This window comes from Triticum dicoccoides, chromosome 1B, assembly GCF_002162155.2.
Source record: "Triticum dicoccoides isolate Atlit2015 ecotype Zavitan chromosome 1B, WEW_v2.0, whole genome shotgun sequence".
NCBI classification, from domain to species: Eukaryota; Viridiplantae; Streptophyta; class Magnoliopsida; order Poales; family Poaceae; genus Triticum; species Triticum dicoccoides.
In genome coordinates, this window is record NC_041381.1 from 608,072,657 (window position 1) to 608,098,388 (window position 25,732).

Consider the following 25,732-nt stretch of genomic DNA (forward strand, 5'->3'; position numbering starts at 1 on the left):
TGTGTGAACAGGTGTGTTACCATCTCATACCCAAAGCATGGTGGCGCGACGCTTGATGTGAGAGAAGTGACGCATGGCTTAGGGGCTTCATAGTTGTGGTGCTCCACCATGCGCGCTCGGAGGTCGGGGGATGATCTAGGTGATCACGTGCTGTCGGAGCTCGTGGCGAGAGAGCTCCTCGGTGCTGCGTTGTTATGACTGAGATGGATGATAAAGAATCCCAACCTCCGCATTTGCTGCAGCCTCCGGCCTTTGTATTAAACCTATTCGTTGGTTTTGGGCTGGTTGGTTTGCTGCGGAGAGGACTCTGTTCGTGCCGGCGAGTCTGTCTCTTCTTGATCATGAGATGTTGTCCCGGATTTCCACTGTCATGTTGATGCCTAGGAAGTTAGGGTCCCCTGGCGTAGTTTGCAATCTATCAACTAGTGTCGCGGCAGCCTGCAGACTACGGGCTGGTGTTGGTACCAGTGCGAACTTTATTGGCTTGTTAAATCCTATGCCCGTCTCCCAATCTGCGGGCTACAAGGTCATTGATGGTAGTCCGTAGTCGGCGGTGATCCCACTGGAGCCACTCGTGTGTCATTGTTTCTTGCTACCACACTTCTCGCGCGGTGGCCTCTAGGGTGCGTTGTTGTAGATGCAGCTCTGTGTTCAGTTGAGATACGCGGGGGGCCTTCCTACTTGTGGAATGTGTTGGGATTTCCCTGAAGAGGAAAGGGTGAAGTAATATAGTAGCAGAAAGTATTTGCCTCAGTTAAGAACCAAGGTTTATCGAACCAATATGAGATTTACCGAGATGACATTTAGCAGTACCTACACACATAAGAGCAAATACGTTCAGCCAACACGGGCAAGAGGGTTGTCAGTCCCCTTGTACTCATTAATTGCAAGGATCAAATCTGATAGTGGAAGATATACAAATTGCAAAGTAAAATAAAAGTAAAGAAATGGCAGCAAGTTATTTAGGGTTTTAGTAACATAATTTAGATGGACCTCGGGGTGATTGTTTATATCTGCGTCGGTATTTCCCCAAAGAGGAAGGGATGATGCAATACATTTACGGTAGGTATTTCTCTCAGTTATGAAACCAAGGTTAACGAACCAGTAGGACAACCAAGCAACCTTATGCCAATGGTACCTGAACACAAAGAACAAAACCTCACAACCCAACGCGTAAGATGGGTTGTCAATCCCTCCTTGGTAAAAAGATAGATTAAATAGTATGGGTTTGGATACATAGATCTGAATAAAACACGAAATAAAATATGCAAATAAAAAGTGCACCAAAGTATTTTTGGGTTTTTAGAATAATAGATCTGAAAACCAAAAGCGATGAAAACTAGATCTGAAAGCAATATGATAAAAGATAGACCCGAGGACCGTAGATTTCACTAGTGGCTTCTCTCGAGAAAATAACATACGGCGGATAAACAAATTACTGCTGGGCAATTGATAGAAGATCAAATAATTATGACGATATCCAAGAAAATGATCATTATATAGGCATCACGTTCCAGATTAGTAGACCGAAACGATTCTGCATCTACTACTATTACTCCACACATCGACCGCTATCTAGCATGCATCTAGTGTATTAAGTTCATGGATAAACGGAGTAATGCAATAAGAACGGTGAAATGATGTAGACAAGATTTATTCATGTAGGAATAGACCCCATCTTGTTATCCTTAATAGCGATGATACATATGTGCTTCGCTACCCCTTCTGTCACTTGGTGAGGATACCGTAAGATCGAACCCATCACAAAGCACCTCTTCCCATGGCAGGAGAAATCGATCAAGTTGGCCTAACTAAACCAAAGATTCAAAGAAGAAATACGAGGTTATAAGTAATCATGCATATAAAAGATCAAATAAGACTTAAATAATATTCATGGATAGAGATCTATTCATAAACTCGAACTTCATGGATCCCAACAAACACACTGCAAAAGGTCATTACATCAAATAGATCTCCAAGAGACCATTGTATTGAGAATCAAAAAGAGAGAAGAAGCCATCTAGGTACTGCCTACGGATCCGTAGGTCTATGGTGAACTACTCATGCATCATCAGAGAGGCACCAATGTGGATGATGAACCCCTCTATGATGGTGTAGATTGGATCTCATGGTTCTGGAACTTGCAGCGGCTGGAATTGTGTTTCGTCTACTCTCCTAGGGTTTCTAGAACATTTGGGTAATTATAGAGCAAAGAGGCGGTGGAGGAGACCCTCATGGGCCCCACAACCCATCAGGGCGCGCTAGGGGCCACTGGCGCCCTGGTGTCTTGTGGGCCCCACGGGCCTCCCCCAGGTGCTTCATTGGCTCCCAAGTTGTCCTCTGGTCCAAACAAAATCTCTAAAAAGCTTTGTGGCATTTGGACTTCGTTTGGTACTGATATTCCGCGAAGTAAAAAAGAAGCAAAACATAGCAACTCGCACTGGGCACTGTGTCAATAGGTTAGTCCCAAAAAATGATATAAAGTTGCTATAAAATGATTGTAGAACATCCAAGAATGGTAATGTAACAGCATTGAACAATAAAAAATTATATATACATTGGAGACGTATCAACATCCCTAAGCTTAATTCCTGCTCATCCTCGAGTAGGTAAATTAAAAAAAATAATTTTTGATGTGAAATGCAGCCTAACATGTTCATCACATATTCTTTTCTTTTGTAGCATGGACATTTGGACTTTTAGATTATTCAAAGCAATAGTCTATATTTGACATGACAACTTCAATACTCAAGTATATCAACAAGCAACCATGTCTTTCAAAATATCAACACTAAAGAAAGTTATCCCTAGCCCATCATGCTCAATCATTGATCCATTCATCAAACAAACTCGAATGTTAGCTACATCCAATGCACAAGTATGATCATAATGCCCCTTAGTTTGTACTCTACAAGAGAAGATGGAGACTTAAATAAAAATAAAATTGCAGAAAGTTAATAGATAGACCCTTCGCAGAGGGAAGTAGAGATTTATAGAGGTGTTAGAGCACAAAGCTTAAATTGAGAGATAAAATATTTTGAGAGGCATGCTTTTCCCGTCAACGAAAATGACCGAGTAATTCCAAACACTTTCCACGCTTGATATATCATAGACGGTTCCCAAACATAAAATGAAGTTTATTCCTTTTTCCACCATTCTTTTACACTCCACGGCTAGCCGTATCCATGCGTACCGTCCATACCAACACTTTCACAGGAATTTACTATTTGATAACATAAAGTAAATTTCTTTTTCATTTCGGGACTGTGCAACCCTATTATCGCCGTACTCTCGTGCAACAACAAGTGAATAAACACTTATCTTAAGAATAACACATCTAGCATGGAAAATATTGGCCACCCCCTACCGCTTCATGAGAAAAAAGGAAATTCATTTTGAAAATTAGAGTTGGCACATACAAATTTTCTTAGAACGACATGGAAATACCGCATATAGGTAGGTATGGTGGACTCATATGGGAAAACTGGGTTTAAGGATCTTGGATGCACAAGTAGTATTTCTACTTAGTACAAGTGGAGGCTAGCAAAAAGATTAAGAAGCAACCAACCAAGAAACAAAAATTCTCATAAATGGGCATTACACATAACTAACACCGAATAATGCCCCACAAGTAGGATGTAATTTTATTGCATAACTATTGACTTTCATGCTTGCATAGTGAATCACAAATCTTAACAACAATATTCTTACTACGGCATGATTACTCACCAACATGACTCACATATTACTATCATCATATCTTAAAACTATTACAAGAAATCAAGTTTATTTTGTCCAGTGATATTCATGAAAGTTTTTATTATATCCCTCTTGAATATATATCACTTTGGGATTAGTTTCATATGTTGCCATTGCTTTTGACAAGCTCAAACAAATTAAGTGAAGAACATGAGCATAAAGATTTTCATCTTTGAAAATAATATAAGTGAAGCATGAGAGAATTTCTTCAAAAATTTGCGAACTCCCAAATAAATCTAAGTGAAGCATGAGAGTATTTCTTCAAAAATAATAAAGCACATCATGCTCAAAAATATATAAGTGAAGTACTAGAGCAATTCCATAGCTCAAATTATTTAAGTGAAGCACATAGAGCAATTCTAACAAATCATAGCATAATTTTGGCTCTCTCAAATAGGCGTGTCTAGCAAGGATACTAGTGAAAAACTAAAAAGAAACACTAGAAAAGACTCATATAATACAAGATGCTCCAAGAAAAACTCATGATATGTGCCGAATAAAAATATAGCTCCAAGTAAAATTACCGATGGTCGTTAGAAGAAAGAGGGGATGCCTTCCGGGGCATAACCAAGCTTAGTTGCTTGGTTCTACTTGAATATTAACTTGGGGTGCCATGGGGCATCCCGAAGCACAGGCTCTTGATACTCATTATTCCTTCAACCATCGTGATCTCACCCAAAACTTGAAAACTTCAACCACACAAAACTTAACAAAACCTTCGTGAGATCCGTTAGTATAAGAATACCAATCTTTACTCTAAGTACCGTTGAAAACCCATTCAAATTTTGTTATAGCGTTATACCTACTGTATTCTAACTTACCATGGCTTATACACCCTGATACAAACCATAGATTCATCAAAATAAGCACACAATGCAACGAAAACAGAATCTGCCAAAAAACAGAACAATCTATAAAGATGCGAATTGATGTCATACTTCTGAAACTCCAAAAATTCAAAAAAATTAGGAAAACGTAGGAAATTGGTATATCAATCTTGTGTAAAAAATTCAAAAGTTTTCGTCCCTTCTATGAATTTTCAAAATTCTAAGTTTCCGTTTTCCAACAGGATCAAATCAGCTATCACCCAACATGATCCCAAAGGCTTTACTTGTCACAAACACTAATTAAAACCTAAAAAACAGGATCATAACAGTAGCATAATTGTGCAAACACTCAATAACAGAAAGAAACAGTCAAAAATAAATTTTATTCATTGGGTTGCCTCCCAACAAGCGCTATCGTTTTATGCCCCTAGTTAGGCATAATACATAGATTCACGTATTGTCATCTTTGGTTTTTGATCCATAGGTTTCCCTCCTTATTGATTCATAAGGTGGCTTAATTCTTGTTCTAGGGAAGTGTTCCACACCCTTTCTTAGTGTAAATTAAAATTTAATATTGTCTTCTTTCATATCAATCATGACACCTATAGTTCATAAAAATGGTCTACAAAGTATAATGGGACAAGACGGATTGCAATCAATATCAAGTACAATAAAATCTATGGTCACATAATTCCTATTTGAAAGAATAAGAACATCATTAATTCTTCCCAAAGGCTTTTTAATAGTAGAATCCGCCAATTTCAAATTAAGAGAGCATTCTTCAATATAGGTAAGACCAAATTGTGGAAACACTAGCACCCAAATCACATAAAGCAAAGAACTCATAATTTTTTATCTTGACTTTAATGGTAGGTTCCCATTCATCATGTAATTTTCTAGGTATTGAAATTTCTAATTCCATTTTTTCTTCAAAAGCTTTCATCATGGCATCAACAATATATTTAGTAAAAGCTTTATTTTGTTCATAAGAATGGTGTGAATTTATCATGGATTGCAACAAAGAAATAAACTCAATCAAAGAGCAACTAACATAATTAAAGTCTTTGCAATCCAAAAGAGTGGGCACATCACTAGTTAAAGTTTTTGACCTCTCCAAACCCACTTTTATCAATTTTTTCATTAATATTTACACCCTCCGAAACATTGGAATGCCCTCTAGCTAAAGTTGACACTTCTTCAGTCCCTTTATCATCAATTTTAATCTTACTAAACAATGAATCCATAGAAGAAACACCAATCACTTTAAGATCTTCATCGTTATTATGAAAGCAATCGGTAGAAAAAGCTCTTTCTAAAAATTCTATTTTAGCTCTAAGCATAGCGGTTCTTTTCTTACTTTCATCCATAGAAACATATAAAACTTTGATTGATTCATTTATATCAACCTTAGGTGGAAATTTTTTAATCTTGAGATTTTCTACATCATGAGAAATTCTATCGGTGTTTCTAGACATATCATCAATCTTATTCAACTTTTCTTATATCATAGCATTGAATATTTCTTGAGCATTGATAAATTCTTTAATATTTGTCTAAAGATTAGAGGGGTTCCTATTATTATTCTAATAAGAATTACCATAGTAATTACCATAATTATTAGAGGAATTTCCAGGAAAAGACCTATGATTAAAATTACCTCTATAAGCATTGTTATTAAAATTGTTCTGCGAGACAAAATTCACATCTATGGGATCACTATTTTGCTCAATCCAAGTAGACAAAGGCACATCATTAAGACCAATAGGAGCATTTTTACTAGCAACCAATTTCATAAGAGGGTCAACTTTTTCACTCAAAGTACTAATTTCTTCAACTGAATTAACCTTTTTACTAGTAGGTGCTCTCTCGGTATGCTATTGTGAATAATTAGCCATGATATTATCTAGAAATTCAGTAGATCCAACCAAAGTAATTTTTATAAAAGTACCACACGTAGAGGAATCTCAAAGATTTCCAAAGACAAAATTCATTCCCGCATAAGTTTTTTGTATGATCATCCAAAGATTTAAACCATGAGTGGGACAATTTTTCTTAGCATCAATTTCATTCTTTCCCAAGATTGTGCAACATGTTCATGATCAAGTTACTTAAAATTCATGATTTGAGTTCTAAGGGAAATAATTTTAGTGGGTGGAAAATACTTAGTAATAAAAGCATCCTTGCACTTATCCCAAGAATTGATACTATTACAAGGCAAAGACGAAAACCAATTTTTTGCATGATCCCTCAAAGAGAAAGGAAACAATTTCAACTTCACTATATCATTGTTCACATATTTTTTTCTCTTCCATATGACACAATTCTACGAATGTGTTTAGATTGTATGCGACATCCTCATTAGGAGTACCAGAAAATTCCTCTTTCATAAGAAGATTCAACAAAGCGACATTAATATCACAAGACTCCGCACTAGTGGCGGGAGGAGCAATCGGAGTACTAATAAAATCATTGTTATTAGTATTCAAAAAATCATACAACTTGGTGTTTTCCTGAGACATCGTGACCACGCAAACAAGATTGCACGCAAACAAGAAATCCGACAAGAAAAAGGCGAACGGAAAAGAAGGCAAATAAAAAAGCAAATATTTTTGTGCTTTTTGCAAAAACGTTTTGGAAGTGGGGGAGATGAAAATGAGAGGCAAATGGCAAATAAGGTAAATTGCAAGGTTGTGATTAGGAACCTGATAGATATTGATGATGTCTCCCCGGCAACGGCGCCATAAATCCCTTTTGATTGCTTGTATCTGCCTTGGTATTTCCCCAAAGAGGAAGGGATGATGCAGTACAACTACAGTAGGTATCTCCCTCAGTTATGAAACCAAGGTTATTGAACCAGTAGGAGAACCAATCAACACTATATAAATGGTACCTGTACACAAAGAACAAAATCTCGCAACCCAACGCGTAAGAGGGGTTGTCAATCCCTCCTCAGTAAAAAGATAGATTAAATAGAATGAGTTTCGATAAATAGATCTGAATAAAACACGAAATAAAAGGTGCAAATAAAAAGTGCAGCAAAGTGTTTCTAGGTTTTTGGAATAACGTATTTGAAAACAAAAGTGATGAAAACTAGATCTGAAACCAATATGATAAAAGATAGACCCGGGGGCCATAGATTTCACTGGTGGCTTCTCTCGAGAAAATAGCATACGGTGGATAAACAAATTACTGTTGGGCAACTGATAGAAGATCAAATAATTATGACAATATCCAAGGCAATGATCAATATATAGACATCACGTCCAACATTAGTAGACCGAAAAGATTCTGCATCTACTACTATTACTCCACAAATCGACCGCTATCCAGCATGCATCTAGTGTATTAAGTTCATGGAGAAACGGAGTAATGCCATAAGAACGGTGACATGATGTAGTGAAGATCTATTCATGTAGAAATAGACCCCATCTTGTTATCCTTAATAGCAACGATACATACGTGCCTCACTACCCCTTCTGTCACTGGGTGAGGACACTGTAAAATCGAACCCATCACAAAGCACCTCTTCCCATGGCAAGAAAAATTGATCTAGTTGGCCTAACTAAACCAAAGATTCAAAGAAGAAATATGAGGCTATAAGTAATCATGCATATAAGAGATCAAAGAAGACTCAAATAATATTCCTGGATAGAGATCTGATCATAAACTCGAACTTCATCAAATCCCAACAAACACACCGTGAAAAGTCATTACATCAAATAGATTCCCAAGAGACCATTGTATTGAGAATCAAAAAGAGACAAGAAGTCATCTAGCTACTGCTTACGGACGCGTAGGTCTATGGTGAACTACTCACGCATCATCGCAGAGGCACGAATGAGGATGATGAACCCCTTCGTGATGGTGTAGATTGGATCTCGTGGTTCTGGAACTTGCGACAGCTAGAATTGTGTTTCGTCTGCTCCCCTTTGGTTTTTGGAATATTTGGATATTTATAGAGCGAAGAGGCGGTCGAGGAGAACCCCGTGGGCCCCACAATCCATCAAGGCATGCCAGGGGCCTTTGGTGCGCCCTAGTGTCTTGTGGCCCCCACATGCCTCCCCCCAGGTGCTTCCTTGGCTCCCAAGTTGTCTTCTGGTCCAAAACAAATCTCCAAAAAGTTTCATGGCATTTGGACTTCTGTTTGGTACTGATATTCTGCGAAGTAAAAAACAAGCAAAAAACAACAACTGCCACTGAGCACTATGTCAATAGGTTAGTCCCAAAAAATGATATAAAGTTGCTATAAAATGATTGTAAAACATTCAAGAATGATAATATAACAGCATGAAACAATCAAAAATTGTAGATACATTGGAGACGTATCAGGGAGCCATAGCTTTCACTAGAGGCATCTCTCTCATAAGCATAACGATACGGTGAGTAAACCAATTATTGTTGGGCAATTGATAGAAAAGCGCATAATTATGACGTTATTCATGGCATGATCAGTACATAGGCATTACGTCCGTGACAAGTAGATTGACATCCATCTGCATCTACTGCTATTACACCACTTCGAGAGCGCTTCTATACTTGCCTCTCTATGTATTAAGTTCATCACAAACATAGTAATGCTCTAAGCATGATAACATAATGTAGACAAAATAAGATCAACTAATATGACCAAACCCTGTCGTTTTACCCTTAGAAGCAACAATACAAATACATGCCTCGTTACCCCTTCTGTCACTGGGTGAGGACACCACAAGATTGAACCTACTACTATGCACCACTTCAACTGAAGATCTAATCATTAGCCTGGCCAAAGATAAATCATAAATCCGAAAGCATTATATAGCTATAACAATCACACATAATAAAGTTCAGAATATAAATTAGTTACTTTCAATGAATAATCATATCATAAATCCGCAATTCATCGGATTTTAACAAACACACAGCATAAAAGGATTATACCATATCGATCTCCGAAGAGAACATTGTATTGAAGATCATAATGAGAGAGAGAGAGAGAGAGTGATAGAGAGATAGAAGACATCTAGATACTGTTGTGGACCCATAGGTCCTGTGGGGAACTATTCACACATCATCGGAGGTGCACCAAGGTTGATGTACAGGCCCTCCATGATCGATTCCCCCTCCTGCATATTAGTAGCGGAGGCATCCAGATGGGATCGTGGAAGAACAATGGCTTGTGGCAGCGGAATAATTGTTTCGGGTGTTGCTCTAGTGGTTTATGGAATTTAGAGAATTTATGGAGTTGGAATTAGGTCAAACGAGGCTACGAGGGGCTGACAAACTTAGGTGGCGCGCCCCGTGGGGGCACACCGTGTGAGCTTGTGACCCACTGGTATATCTTCTGGCCTCCTCCCGATGCTTCCATGGTCCTTTTTGGTCCAGAAAAAATCACAGTAAAGTTTCATCGTGTTTGGACTTTGCTTGGTACTGTTTTTTTGCGAAACAAAAATAGATAAAAACAAAAATTGGCACTGGTAATAGGTTAATAGGTTAGTTCCCAAAAATGATATAAAATTACATATAAAACATACATGATTGATATTATAATAGCATGAAACAATAAAAAATTATAGATATATTGGAGACGTATCATGCCTCCATTGCCCGGGACGTTGGGTCGTTACCTGGTATGGCCGTGGTGAGGAAGTTTGTGGCCCTGCGATGATGATTGGTTGTGTTGCTGTGGCACCTATGAGGCTCGAGGTCGTTGCCCCAGGTGTGAACAAACCCGGAGGTCTGAACCCTGGGACGCCCATGCCGCCTTGCTATTGTGGGGTGATGAGAGGCGCCATAGCTGCTAAAGCTACGACAACATGCGGCGGGAAGGCCAGAAGGTGCGAGGCTGCGAGCCCCGCGACAGTGATTGTTGCCGTGTTCATTGTGGTTAGTACCGGGGCTGTTAAGCCCATGGTTGTGCCCATTGGTGCGGTCATCATGACTTGTTGGAGCGAAATTTCTTGCCCCCGTGAGTAGAGGCCTCTTCGGATGGCTCCAACTCATGCCTAGGTACCGCGTCCTCAGTTTCCGAGATCATGGGGAGCCTCCTATATATAGTTGTTTCCATCGAGGATGGAAATCACCCGTCTACTCTCATCGTCTGAGAGCGAGATGAGATCGACCGCATCGGTGCTGCAGCCGAAACTGACGATGATGGAGCCTTTCATCGTGTGCGTGATGAAATAGTTATAGCAAAACATTTGCAACGAGGTGTGAGGTTGGGGCAGGCTGGTGGAATCGTGGGAGATTGTCATGGTATCCATCTCGCAATGCCGGGACGTTGGGCGCCAGAGCCGCTAGCTCGAAATCGACCTCAAAGTCGAAGATCAGTGGCAAAGGTGTCCTGTATCCCGACGCATCTGACCAACCACCGGCCTCCGGGTTGGTATGGTTCCGCAGGCGTTCGAGGATCGCTGGCTAGCATGTGGCTCCGTCTTTCTAGAGCTCGAACGGCCCCATGGGCCGAAGGTGGGTGGCGAAGATGCCACCGTTATTGATGAAGATGTTGGCGCGATCTGTTGGAATGATGGTAGGCACATATCGGGGTCGTCGTGGTCATTGATGATGAAGGCCATGGCGCCAACGTAGATCGCGCGAGCAAGGGTGGGCCAATGGATTGATGGTGACCTGACCCACCCTGTAGGCGGTGAAGATGAGGGAGCCAAAGGTAAGGCTCTCCCTCGAAGGGAGGCTGTTGGAGGCCGAGGAAGATCATATCTGAGAACGGTCTCCAGCTGATGCGACCCGTGCCCGGCACACCAACTGACAATGTAGAAGACCGTCAGATCCTTTGGTAGGGTACCTTACATAGCTGGAAGTCACAGATCAGAGGTCACACGGGGGGATTACCCAGGTTCGGGCCTCCATGTTGGAGTAATATGATACATCCTTCTTGTTGTTGTTTATTGATGATGGCTATTCCTCGTGCTAGGGATTACAGAGAGATGTATGATTTAACCGAGAGTTGTTTCTATGGGAGTAGATGGGAACAATAGCCCATAGTCTGCCCTTATATAGACGGCAGGGGCTAGGGTTTTACAAAGAGAGATGCGATCAAAGTCGCCGCCGTCGTCTTCTTGGTGACCAAGGTGATCCAGGGGTAACTATCCTTTCTTCGAGCTTTCCGCTATCTTTGGGTACATGGTGGGCCTCGTGGGTCTACCGACAAGCCTGTTACCAGCATCCTGGCTGGTGAGCCATCCCCGGTTTATGACACCATCAATGTTCTCCTCCTTACTTGAGTAGCTGACCATCATGGAGGAAGATGGACCCGAAGAGTGGCGCCGGCGCCACCATAATCCAAATCCAGAGCTGCCACCTGCTGAGTGGAGAACCATGACTTCAGCATCATCGGAAAAAGATGGCGGTGAGTGGAGATGGAGAGGAACGGATTGGGGCAGTATAGAGAGGAGAGGATGTAAGGTGTGGAGCGGACGACACTGGAGCCGTGGCAAGGCGATCGAGCGGGCAGACGACTTCAATGCTATGCACCGACCTGAGTAGGCTTCTCGGTCGCCTCGCCAGCATTAAAGCAACACCAACGGCTTGTCCAATTGCGTCATCTGACTGGATCAATAGTGTGAAGTCACGTCCGCTCTGGAGCGGCTTGACTGGAATGCGCCGCAAACACTTCGCTTGGAGAGGGTTTTCGGGTGGAGAAGGCTTTGGCTGGGACGTGGCGGCCATGCGTGTAAGTGTCTCACGTTCGGACTCGCGCAAACCCCACCCCCAAGTATGCATCCGGTTTGTGGGATTCGGACACGTGGATGCGTCCGCGGACCGAGTGGGCACCGTGTTGGATGACTTGCATCGCCCGGACATGCTAGTCTGGACATTTGCGAGCGTTTGAGGGTCAGCAGAGGAGATGCCCTTATACCTTAACTCCTTATATTTGCTCCGCTAAAAAAGTTAAAAAGGTTCCTAACAGAACCTCAAACTTAAGTCCTCCACCGAGCTAGATCCCACATGAAAGCCTCTCTTCCTCTTCTTCTTCCTTCTCCCTTCCTCCTCCTTCCATGTGGCCAACAACTCCTTCTCGCTGCTATATCATATCCGTGAGCTAGCTAAAACCTACGATAGATTCTCGACAAAAGTAATTTGACAGAATCTCACCGTGCGTGACGTAAGCCCGCGACGATAAAGTATGCAAAATTCTTCCTCCATGAGCAATAGCTTGGGTGTTTACTCGACTAAATATGGGTTCTTCCGTTGGTGTGGTCCGGAATGCAAGCATTGATCAGAATCGGTTATGGCTATTTGTGTCACTTTTCATGTACTTGTTCTTCCTGTAGGTAATTTTTCCTCTCTGTAGGTGTTCCTCCATGGTGCTGCAACTTTGTGTGAACGTCTGGCCTAGGAATGATAGACTACTTATATCAACAAGGAATTCATTATTACTCCATCTGTCCTACAGCCGCCGCCTCTTCCTCCTCCTAAAAAAAGCAGCTAGGGTTTCTGCCTCTCGCCGGCTCCGACGCAGGTCCGCCTCGTCTCCGGTGGCCCTAGGGCCATGGAGGCGCGGTGGATCATGCCAAGGGCCAGCGGGAGGGCTTCGTTTTTAGTCGTTTCTTTCAACTTTGTTAGGGTTTGTGTTCTGCTCAGGAAGACGAAACGGCGGCGGTTTTCTGAAGATGGAATAAAGGTCTCCCCGCCTAGCCCCCGTTCCAGTGATGCGTCTAGCATCGTTGGTGGGCGTGTGGAGGTGTGTCTCCGGCGGATCTATCTTTGGTGGATTTGCTCGGATCTCGTTGGTGTTCGTCTACGTTCGTGTGTCTTCGGATTGTATACTTCCGATCTATGCTATTCGTCATCTACGGCGATTGATGTTCTGGTGCGCTGGTCCTATGGGGCCTTAGCACGACGACTTCCCGACTGTCTACAACAAGTTGTGCCCGGCTCTGACGATGGAGGGGCGATGACGGCGGCGCGCCTTCGGCTCGCTTCAGTGCTTGTAGTCGTCGCTAGGTGGTCTACGAATCTGGATGTAATTTTTATTATTTTTTGTATTCGTTGTACTGCCATGATTGAAGATGAATAGATCGGAAGATTTCCCGCAAAAAAAAACAAGGAATTCATTCTTTTCTGGGAGCCCATTCGAAAAGAACTTCAAAGTTAAGCGTGCTTGGCTTGGAGTAATTCTAGGATGGGTGACCGATCGGGAAGTTTGTCCCTAATGCGCATGAGTGAGGACAAAGTGCGTAGAAAAGACTAGTGTTGGTCTGTGGGGCTAACCTAGATCCCTCCAAGATTAACGACCGGGAACCGGTGGCTATGACAGGGGCGTTACACTTTGCTCTTGGCCGGGGACGATGGGAGGAGTGCTGACGAGCTAGAGAAGACGAGGAGTATTGCCGCCGTTGTCGGAGATAATGGTAAGAATCTCACCGGAATTCGGCGACCGGAGGTTGGCATAGCTATGGATGTGCAAGGTGGTTGTCAAAGGTAGGGCTGGATGCTCAACCAAAAAGCCTGGGCTTGGGCCTAAGTTTTGAGCCCAAAGGACATGCCGGGTCGGGCCTGGGTTTGCCATATTTGCGTTTTAAGGAAGAGATCCGTCCTGAGGCCCGGCGGGCTTTTTCACTGACAGGCCGGGCTTGGGTCTGAAACTAGGCCTGACGACCTGGCCGGGCCAGGCCAGGCCCGAGCCTAGGTTTTCTGCTTTGGGCTTTGTTAGGCCCGGCCCGAAGCCCAGCCCGGCCTGGCGGATGGCTAGGTATAACTAAGAACCACACTGACTAACCCTAGTGAGTGCGGACACCTGATGGCGGCCTCCTCGGCTCCTCTGATCCCCAAATTCCCCCAATGCCGCTACATGGTTTTTCTCCGCAGCACCGCTGCTGTCACCATCACTTGACGAACTCGCCATCCTCCTCACCAAGCCCGATGTTGGACGTCTCTCTCTCTCTCTCTCTCTCTCTCTCTCTCTCTCTCTCTCTCTCTCTCTCTCTCTCTCTCTCTCTCTCTCTCTCTCTCTCTCGGCACCGCTGGCAAATGCGCCCTTTCGGCGCCACGTCGGACGCCGCCGTTCGTCGCTTCCGAGGTTCATCGCCAAGCGTGCCACAGTACCAAGTGTCCGCCACCCCAAGCACAAGCAGGTATGACCTCCATGGCTCCCTCTGGTGACGTGCACGCACTCACACCGACGGCTAGCACGCATGCACTGGCACTGACTGACTGACGCACGCACACCCACTACATTGGCGCGCACACATACTGGGCACACATGAGCCGCTCGGCCTGAACCGAGCCAGAGGCAAGACGAGCCGAGCCTCTAAAAGCAGGCTCGTTCAACCAGCGAGCCGTGCCGAGCTTAGCTCGTTCATGGCGAGCTAAAGGCAGGCTCGGACCGAGCTCGACTCGTGTCCAGCCCAGGCAAGGAACGCTGTGAACTTTTGTGCGGCCGAACAAGGGGAGGCGTTGAATTTGTACTCCAACGATGAGTGATCGAGTAAATTTCTCTAACGGGGATAAGGGTTCGGCTAAGTGCGGTTTAGACACTCAAGATCATTTTTTTAAACCTTTTTTGAGGAAAATCAATTTCTTTTACTTCTCTAACTGGATTTGAGGGATCGGCCTTCCAGTAGTACCCTTGACAGGGCCGGGCCTCTACTATCAATGGATCCGTCGAATACATAAATGAGCACATGATTTTTTCGTCAGTTTTCTTTTGTGCAATTTTTTTTTGAATACGCACGAGTATGCGTATCATATTTTATAGGAGGAGGGGGGGGGGGAGGAATCCCAACAACTACATAGAGTTAAACACTACGATAACATCAAACCACGCTTACAACCCATCACCCCACCTACAGTGCACAGACGGGATTACTCGCTACTCGCCCACCCAGACAACAACTCAAACAGACTATCCATTTCGCCCTTCAACAAGTTCACGTGCTGCCAAGCTCTTCCCTCGACAACGACTCGCCTGACCACCACCTCCAGCTCCAGAGATGGAGAGGCACCGTCAAAGACGATTGCATTCCTATGCTTCCAAAGCTCCCAAAGTACGAGAGTAAGGAGAGCGCTCAACTCCTTCAGCTTATGCACTCCCATCGTTCTCGCAACGCACCCTCCCTTGAGGGTGTCTTGGGCCGTGAGAGACCACTCCGGTTTTCGTAAGGCCGAACACAGTGTTCTCCACGCTGTTCTTGCAAAAAAACACAAGTCAGTAGGATGTGATCAATAGTTTCCTCCTCCTGGTCACAGAAAGGGCACACATCTTGATGCGGATGTCCACGTCGGGCGAGTCGGTCAGAAGTCCAACATCGATTTCTCATAGCTAGCCAGGTGAAGAAACGGCACTGCAGAGAGGCCCGAGACCTCCATGAGAAGTCCGCGATTGGTACCACCTCCCTGCCGGCGAACAATGCCACGTAGGCGGAGCGGACCGAGAAATGTCCGTTTGATTCCCATGACCAAGAGATGGAGTCGGGACACTCTCCTGTAACTGAAACCCTTGCAGATGTTGCCCGAGTGCCATCTTGTTCCAAAACATCAATATCATTAATATGAAGCAGATCGATTATGCAGATGATATTTACAGAAAACAAAAGCATGCGCGTGATATAGTCTGTCTTACTGGATTGACCTCAACTCTTCAGGAGAATAGAAGGCCACGTCGTGGGACGCTTGTTGATGACAGCAACTGGAGGGAAGTAGTCTTTGCCAACAGTTATGGCCTGCTCATCGGGTACCTATCCATGGCCGTCAAGGGCCTGGGTTTTCTGGTGCTTACTTGGACCACCGTAGTTCTTCTGGGTGGCTACGTCTCTACACTGAAGAAGAAGGATTTTTGGAGTCTTGCATTCATTACCTTAGTACAGACAGCTGGGTTAGTCTTTTTACTAGTATTTCATAAGCGCATATATAATTACTACTTGTCAACTTAATTTGTCTTTTTTTTTGAAACGAAAGGGGTCGCCCCCCTGCCCCAACTTTTTATTAAAAAAGCAAAGGCAACCAGCACACGGAGTTCACAGCTCTCGGCTCCAGCCAGAAGTAGCCACAGCAGAATTATTACAGACTCACACAGCACAACAGTCTAAAAATCCACCAGAAAACTACGGAATGGCCCCTATAGGAACTACGAGCGCAGAGGCACTGAACTCCCTACAGGTGCATCAACATGCCAGGCAATTCTAAGCAACTCCCCTCGATGATGGTCGAGCAGCTTCAAGCATTGGAGGAGTAGCACAGCTTGGGATTCCACGCACAGGATCTTCCATTGGTATATATGTCTCCCCACCATCTCCAGCACACATTTGATGCTTCTCCATCTTCGCCCCTAGAACACAATTTCATTTCGAAACAACCATAAGCTCCATAAGGTAGCAGCAGAAATCAAATTTACAGCATCAAAACTTTTTTTCATCTTCCAAAAAGGAAGCAATGATTCAAACGAATCAGGCACAGGCATTTTGGTACAGTCAGCTATCACCAGCCAAACTTGTCGAGCCACCACACAATCAAAAAAAAGATGTTGGAGGCTTTCATGTTCACAGCAGAAGACACAAGTCAGGTCTTCCACATGCTGGCGTTTAGCCAGATTGTCCCTAGTCAGACTGTTATTGTTCACAATCAACCACAGAAAAACATGGATATTAGGGGGAACTTTGTTTTTCCAAATATAATCCCTCCAAATAGAGACCATTCCGCCCCAATTAATCATCTTATACATAGATTTAACAGAGTATATCCCTTTACTATCCAAGGACCAAACAGGCTTATCAGCCATGTTCTTAAAAGGAACACTTTTAACCATATTGAGTAGTTCATTCCAGGAGGATAAGATATCTTCATTAACACACCTTCTAAAGGTCAGCTGTAGATTCTCCCCATCCCACACCTGAGCCACAGAGGCATCTTGTTGTTGACAGATCACAAAAAGATCCCAAAAGCTAGTTTTGAGTGAACAATCACCCACCCAGGTATCATGCCAAAAGGAGATACTTCTCCCATTCCCAGAGACCCATCTATAAAAAGTTTTGGCAGCAGAGCAAGCCCAAGTGAAGCTCTTCCAGAAGGGAGAGCCTACTCCAGCCTTAGCCCAAAGAATGTTTGGTCTATCCATATTATACTTGTACTCTAGCAATTTCTTCCGGTCACTATCCCTATCATCAAAAAAACGTTTACTCCAGGCAGCAAGCAGGGACATATTGAATTCCCTAAGATTAGGGACCCCCAATCCACCCCACTCTTTCCTTTGGGAGACCATTCCCCACTTGGCAAGGTGCTACTTATGATTGTCTCCAACATTACCCCAGAAAAATGAGCCATTTGAGAAGTAATAGCATCAATAGCCCACTTAGGAAATTTCATAATGGACATTAGGTAACTTAATTTGCTTTAGTTCCTTCTTTCCTTTTTGTGGTTCAATCGATCTTCTTATTGTGTTGGATCGGACCTAACTTGAGGTACAACAAATAACAGGATCTTCGACGTTCTTCTGACTGAAAAGCTGAGCTATATTTGGGATTCAGTTTTGGCCATTTTATCTATTCGCTATGCCGTGATTGACAACAACCCTTTGCAGCGTAAACGCCAGGTGCTAGCAAATGTTCTAGCGCTTGTTCAACTAGTATTATTTGTCATTCTCTTGTGCCCTCTGGCAGCTGTCTACATGTTTGGGTTGTTAATCTCTTCGGGGATTTCTGTGTGGCGTCTGATACAACACGATTACGGGCGTGATGCTGACGGACTTGGAAACCTGAAGCCAGCGCTGGACGTCCTGTATTCCATTGCTCTACTCCAGGGTGTGATTTTCTGCTACAAAACCGTATTTGGTTTTGCGGAGGGACCTGTGGTGAACAGAATAGTTAAAGCAAGGGAGTTTGGTGATGAGGCTCGTGTTGGAATCTCGGACTACTTACACGAAACTATTGTGGGATGCGAAAAGGACCCATCGTTCGCAAGAGGAAGAAACCTCATCACATATGCTATTGACCTGATGTGGTCCAAGTCACCTAATGATTATGTTTCAGGGGTCAGGATCCTGGATGCGTTCGCCAGACGAATGGAGATGGTCGGCAAGAAATACAATGAAGAAAATATCATGTACGATCAGTGGACATTGAAGAGGTTCATGGAGGAGCACATACTCATGAAGCATCAGATCATGTCTGCGTCCTCCGCCGTACTCCAGAAACTGCTGCAGACTTTAAGCTTGAGAAGCATGTGTGACAGAGAGACGAGGGGGTGTGCCGCGAGGATTGTGGCCAACATTGCTCAAGGCATCCGTCTGGACGAGTTCCCAAGGGGGGTTGACTACATATCTTCCCTCATCAACACATTCCAAGCATACAGTTTACTCCAACCTTACCAGCTAGAATGGGCACAGGAGATATATCAGCAAAAATGGGACAAAATGGCTCCCCATCTGCGGTCACTTGATCGTGATGCTAAAGGGGACAGTGATGGTGAACTTCTTAACGCCCACAAGGAGCTAATGGTGCAAGGTTTTCGTATCCTTGGCAAGCTCGCGACCAATAATGACAACTGCAGAATCATGCTCGACACCCCGCGTCTGCTCCAAAAGATCATGGCTCCTGTGACCTCTGACCTACTCCACCAAATCGATCATGATGCATGGCATAGCATAGTAGAGGGTTCGCTCAAAGTGATTATCAACCTCATGGTGGCTGCTACTGGGAAGACTGGCACCATGCTGCGCAGCAAAATCTCAAGCAGTAAGGAAGCGATCAGCACCATTGGGAGGATTCTCGAGTGTGACAAATGTGATCAAAAGCTGCAGGAATATGCTATTCTGGTTCTCAGGTTCCTATACATGGATACATCTTTGATCCTCGAGAATGCAGGCAGAGAAAAATTCATAGAGATGCTGCTAGTAGACATTATGACTGATGACAACAAGGACAAGGAGGACAGACGAGCGGCAGCAGCTAGTGCGTTGATAGCTCTATGCTCCAAAACTGAAACGGGTGCCAAGAGTATCATTATGGCCAACGATAATGTTGTTAACAATCTCACTATAATGATTCTTGAAAATGGTACATTCCGATTAATTGCAACAGAAATCCTGGAATATCTATGTATTCATTGTACTAGTACCAATGATGATGAAAATGTCAAAAGGCTAAAGAAAGTCATGACAGATGCAGTTACAAAGGTAATTAATTGTTGCCATCATTCTTGTCTTGTTCTCCTCGACAGTCGATGCAAAATATAGCTAGTGCTTTCAATTATTATTAAGTCAGTTCAAACTGAATATATTCTTGTCGTTGTAGGTGCTTGGAGAGATAGTTTGTTGGGCATCAGAAGAAACACAAACAGGAACTTTAGTTGACCAAGTCAGGTTCCAAGAACCAGAAACTGACCTTGAAAACCAATCTGGTGATTCACAAGTTAATGCCGAGGGCAACAACACGTCTTCCTCTAATCAGCAAGACCGCAAGCTGAGCGAGTATGGGGTGATGATTTGCTTGTTATCTCTTTGTGTGACAGTATGTGAGACGTTGATCAGTGCAGATCAGGACTTGACTCCTCTGTTTGAATCAACTACCCCTATGGATGGTGTATCTAGCTTCCCAATGAAGCTCAAGCAGATTGTAGGAAAATATATGCATCGCAGGTCTGAACACCTGGCAATTCTGAAGCTTACATGTAAGATGGTCATATCAATGATGAAACACAGGGGCGACTATATGAAAGAAGAACTGTTAAGCTTGATGGACACTCTGTCTACAGCTTCAAAAGAGATGTTTCTTTTTGATGGCTCTATGGTTTTTTACATTCAGGAAGACAGTGGCGCTACAACCACGCGGGAGCCTTTCAGGAGTCTGGCTTCCCTCGTGAAAGAAGCACAGGAACTGGTGGACAAAAGAAATGAACTTTGATGTTGAAACTTTATCATTGGGGAACCCTGTTTAAGTTAGAACTTATTGTTCACTTGGTGTCGGTAGCCTTCATGTATTGTGAGTTCATCTGTATACCATCTTTGAAACTTTGTGAGTGTTGCCAGAATATTTCTATGGGTCTCTATTTATATTGTTTCTACAGATCGGATGAAGCACTCCTTTGGATCAACATCTGAGTTTATCGCCAGTTTCCTAGAAGTAGAGTCACGTCCATTCACACAAACACAAAATTTAACATCGTTTTGTCCCTGTGCCGGAAGTCAAAATTGTGCGTCCGCCCTCTCCAAGACACAGATGTCATGTCCCCATACAACATGTGTGATGTGCCGCGGGAGGGCCTGCCGTACTCTTTAAGGCATCGTTTGGTTGCATCGGCGGCAAACTCCAGTCGGATGACTTTGAGGGGAAGGTGGGATCCCCTCCTACCACGGGGAAGATCTCCCTAAACCCTGCTGCCATTTGGTCACGGGTAGATGGGGAAACTGAATAATTCAGGCTACTTGATTCACACGACAGCTAATTTCAAATTAAACATAGAAAGCCGAATAATTCCACACGAAATTTCCGAAGGTCCTAGCAGAAAGCACAAATGATTCAAAAAATTACGGAGGAATGTTTAGGACATTACAAAAAACTCCAGAATTTAGAAATAATCAAAGGAGATCAATGGAAAATTTGCAAACGAATAAACAAAAAAAAAACAAGAATATCATCTCGGATGTTGCACTCTTGACATGCCAGATCGGCTGCGTTCTTGCTCGAACTGACTAACCTGGTTGGGGCCAAGCGGGCTATCAACATCCCTGTGGTTGTTGGTGGCGATTTTAACTTGATCCGCTCGGGGGTGGACAAGAATAACAACAACATTGACTAGACTAGGGTTTCCTTATTCAATAATGCAATTGCGGCGGCTGCTTTGCGCGAAGCGGCTCGGACCAGGGCTAGATATACTTGGACTAACAAACAAAACCAACCGGTTCGTAGTGTGCTGGACCGGGTTTTCTTTACGCCTGAATGGGAGGTTCTGTTCCCCACGTGCTTTCTAGTGGCTGAGACGCGCATTGGTTCGGACCATGTCCCACTTATCTTCTCCTCTGGGGGGGAACACATTCGTCGTAGCCCTAGGTTTTACTTTGAAACGGCGTGGTTCGAAGCGGAGGGTTTCGCCCAGATGGGGGTTGATCGATGGGGATCGATCTGTGCCCAATTGGGGCCTCAACATGGACCAGCGGAGTGCTGGAATACGGCTGCAGGAAAGCTGCGGGCTTTCCTGCGAGGGTGGGGCGCTAACTACGGTGGCGAGTCCAAGAAGGCTCGTGCATGCATTGTAGAGGCAATTGCGCGGATAGATGCGGAAGCTGATCGCCGGCCTTTCTCGGAGGAGGAGTGGGCCCATAGGTACGACTTGGAAAACCAAGTCACGGCGATTTTACGAGCAGAGGAGGAATATTGGCGCCGTAGGGGCAGAATCAAGTGGGTCACGAAAGGGGACGCTAATACCGGTTACTTCCACGCTTATGCGAACGGGAGGAAACGGAAGTGATCCATCCTTCGTTTGCATGCCAACCACGGGCTCCTGTTGACTCAGGATCAAATCGAGGCCCATATCTACGAGTTTTCCTTTGGCCTTTTGGGGATGGCCGACGAAAAACCGATCTGCTTGCGCGATGATCTGTGGGATCATGCGGAGCGTGTTTCCCCTGAGGGGAACGGCAGGCTTGCCCTTTCCTTTACGCACGAGGAAATCGATCAGGCCCTAGACGGCATGAAGACCAGCACTGCGCCAGGCCCGGATGGGTGGCCTGTTGAGTTTTTCAAAAAGTTTTGGCCCTGCCTAAAGCATCTGTTCTATGTCATTGTCAACGGCTTTGCGATGGGTAGGGTCGATCTTTCTCGTCTAAACTACGAGGCCATTAGCCTGATTTCTAAGGTGAAAGGGGCCGATAACATTAAGCTCTTTAGGCCCATCACCGTGATTAATGTGCCTTTCAAAATCTGTGCGAAAGCCTATGCTGCACGACTGGCCCCGATCGCTGAACGGGTTATTATCACTAGTCAGACGGGCTTTCTTAAGCGTAGGAACATCTTGGAGGGCCCAATTGCAATGCAAGAAATCGTTCACGAGTTAAAGCGCACTAGGGCCCAGGGCGTGCTCCTCAAATTAGACTTCGAGAAAGCTTATGATCGCGTGAACTGGGAGTTCGTGCGAGAAGTCTTCCTCAAAAAGGGTTTTGAGGCAGGTTTCGTGCATCGCATCATGCACCTCGTGGGTAGTGGGCACACGGCGGTCACTATCAATGGCAACATGGGCAAGTTCTTCCGTAACAAACGGGGCCTTCGGCAGGGAGATCCAAGCTCGCCTCTTATTTTTAACTTTGTTGCGGATGCCTTGGCGGCCATGATTAACAAAGAGCGTGTAGCAGGGCATGTTAAAGGGTTAGTACCCCACCTCATCCCTGGTGGGGTCACGCACTTGCAATACGTCGATGACATGATGCTCTTGTTCGAGCCCGAGATCAAAGCATAGCTACCATTAAGCTTCTGTTAATCGCTTTTGAGATTCTATCCGGAAAGGGCTCGGATTGCCAATCTACTTAATTGCAAGCTGGGGAGCTTCCCGATTAAGTACCTTGGCGTCCGATTTCGACCAAGAAACTCTCCATTGTGGAATGGGAACCTCTATATGGGAAGGTCGCAAATGGGGTGAGCCCTTGGAGGGGCCGGTTTATGTCCTCGGCGGCTAGGCTTATTCTCACTAACTCGAGCTTGTCCTCCCTCCCTCTCTTCACAATGGGTAAGTTTCTACTCACGGATGGGGTTCATGCTAGATTCGACACTCCGCGCTCTCGGTTCTTTTGGGAGGGAGCTGGGAGCCTGGGACAAAGCGCAAATATCACTTAGTCAAATGGGCTGCGGTGTGTAGGCCAAAAAAATTTGGCGGGCTGGGTGTGCTGAACTCTAAACTCATGAACGTTGCCCTCCTTTCTAAGTGGTGGTGGCGTCTGGCCCAAAACGGGTCGGGACTCTGGGCCGACATCTTTCGGGCTAAATATTTCCCGGATGGGAACCTGTTCAATGCTTCGAACAACGGTTCGGCCTTTTGGAAAGGGATCCAAGCGGTGTGTCCGGCTTTCACAGTGGGTCCACAGTTCGGCGTGAACGACGGCAAGTCCACACGGTTTTGGCTTGATCATTGGTGGGGCTAGGGGCCGCTGTGGCAAGCCGACCCGGAACTGTACCAACTGGCTACGAACACCAACATTCTGGTGGCCGATGCGCTGTGTGTTCAGCCACCGGCTATATCATTCATTAGGACGCTCGACACGACGGAGGCTGCCAGTTGGGACTTGCTGTCGGCCGACTTGGGTGGTTTGACCCGTGGTATGGGGCCGGATACAATTTCGTGGAGGTTGACAGCCTCCAAGAAGTTCTCGGTCAAGTCCTTATATGACAAGCTATCCGAGGGTACAACTCTAGACATAGCTAGGGGGCTATGGAAGGCCGGTATACCTCTCAAAATCAAGATTTTCTTGTGGCAGATGTTCCGAAACCGCTTACCAACCTCCGACAATGTGGCCAAACGCAATGGGCCGGCGGATGGAACATGCACCACTTGCGGCTTAGGGGAAGACGCTAACCACATGTTCTTTGGTTGTTTGCTCGCTAGATTTGCATGGAGTGCGGTTCGAGACGCTTTCAATCAAAACTGGAATCCGCAGTCTATCCGCGATTTGCTCTCTATCTTAACGACACAACGTGGGGCTAATGCCAGGGTAGTCTGGCGATGCGTTGGGGCGCTGTTATGGTCCCTTTGGACGGTCCGGAACAAAATTACGATTGAGCATAAGTTCCCGGCCCACCCTGCTGATATCATCTTCAAATATCACATTTTTCTACAGGTTTGGGCGCCGTTGGGGAAGAAGCGTGACGAGGATCGCATGAAGGAGGCGATGGAGCTAATCAAGAGCACCATGGTGAAGGCGCGACAAGGGACGACTGCATGACTTTCAACCGATCCATCTTGCGTCTTGAGGCTCCGCTTTTGTGTTCTAGACCTTCTGTCTGCCCTACCTAGTTTTATTCAGAGCCGTGGGCTCGCAGACTTGGTTATTTGGTTTGTAAGAATTATGTTGTGTGTGAATTCTGCCTGGGGGCTTTATTAATTTAAAGCCGGACGCTTCTAGCGTCTTCGTTCAAAAAAAAATGTTGCACTCTAGACAAGACCATCCAGAAGAAGGTGAATATTGCCCCATTAGCTGCTTGTACATGCATACTTTGAGAGTCATGGGGTTCAAAAGTCGGGTTTTGATAGTTCGGATAAATGCAGGTATATTCGGCTGTAAATGCACCGACAAGAATCCATATAAATGGCCAAACTGTTAGATGTTGCAAATGTAACGATTAGAGTGATATGCCAAACTGTCAGCTCTTGACCTGGTGTCTACCATTTCTCAGTGCACATTCTGTTATTACAGTTTCTGCTACAAAGCCATGTTTCATAACCCAAAAAATTATACAGTGAACGAAAAGAAAAACACAAGCCACATGAGAGAAGCTCAGAAGGTTGTGCTGATGGCATCTAGTACAACCCTTCATCGCCAGTTACAGAGTAGAGAACAAAGCTGGGGAACGACGGCATGGTCATGTCCCTGCATCACAGCATGCTCGGATGTCAGTCAAGAAGTCATCTTCTCAATCTCAGCATTGTTTTCCAAAGCTGAAAATATAGTGGGACTACTTACTTTAGGTATGGGAGAGTCATGTAATTCAGCAAGGCTGGATTCGCACTTGTGAATGCTTTCCATTCGTCGGGATCTATCTTCCCATCGCCGTTCAGGTCTGCCTCTTTGAATGTCTGTCGGATATAAGTCAGCATAGTGTTCATCGGTAATTGCCTTTGGCTCCTAGGTGCATATGCACCATTCTGAGTGTTAACGCTTGTTGCAGGGTCTATTCTAGATAAACCAAAAACAGAAGGTTGAAAAAAACCCCGGTGTGGTGCTAAAGTTGGAGGTAGCTGGAGCTTAACTGACCCTCTCGACCCGTAACCCTCGCCGCCGCCGCCACCTTCCCCGCCCGGTCCCGGCTGGTTCCGGCGGGCCTCGCTAGCGCGCAGGCCAGATCGGGGTTCTCCTCTCCCCGCTCCTCTCTTCCCTCCCTCTCGTTCCTCCCGCGTCGTCTCCCCGAGCGAGGCGAACGGGGGCTCCTCTCGCCGCCCCCAGCACCCCCCTCCCCTAGCGCTCCTCCCACCGCCACCGGCCTGCGCCACCGGGCCCTTCCCGCGTGGTGTCG

At 45.0% G+C, this 25,732-nt stretch overlaps 2 protein-coding genes across 5 annotated transcripts in view; one reads left to right on the forward strand and one right to left on the reverse strand.

Annotated features, from left to right (window-relative positions):
* LOC119349073 overlaps positions 1–20,581 on the forward strand; it is a 32,527-nt gene extending 11,946 nt beyond the window's left edge. For 2 of the 4 annotated variants that reach the window (XM_037617076.1, XM_037617077.1), the window contains exons 3-5: positions 16,169–16,398; positions 17,997–19,692; positions 19,811–20,581. In XM_037617076.1, coding sequence (XP_037472973.1) covers positions 16,169–16,398; positions 17,997–19,692; positions 19,811–20,419 — 2,535 coding nt within the window. In that variant the 3' untranslated portion in view covers positions 20,420–20,581. The remainder of the gene's footprint in view (positions 1–16,168; positions 16,399–17,996; positions 19,693–19,810) is intronic. The other 2 variants (XM_037617078.1, XM_037617079.1) reach the window with 2 other exon arrangements.
* A 4,343-nt stretch (positions 20,582–24,924) lies between these two features.
* Positions 24,925–25,732, reverse strand: part of LOC119309939 (calcineurin B-like protein 7) — a 12,436-nt gene continuing 11,628 nt past the window's right edge. The window contains exons 8-9 of the mRNA XM_037585835.1: positions 25,183–25,295; positions 24,925–25,089 (exon numbers count right to left, since the gene is read on the reverse strand). Coding sequence (XP_037441732.1) covers positions 25,020–25,089; positions 25,183–25,295 — 183 coding nt within the window. The 3' untranslated portion in view covers positions 24,925–25,019. The remainder of the gene's footprint in view (positions 25,090–25,182; positions 25,296–25,732) is intronic.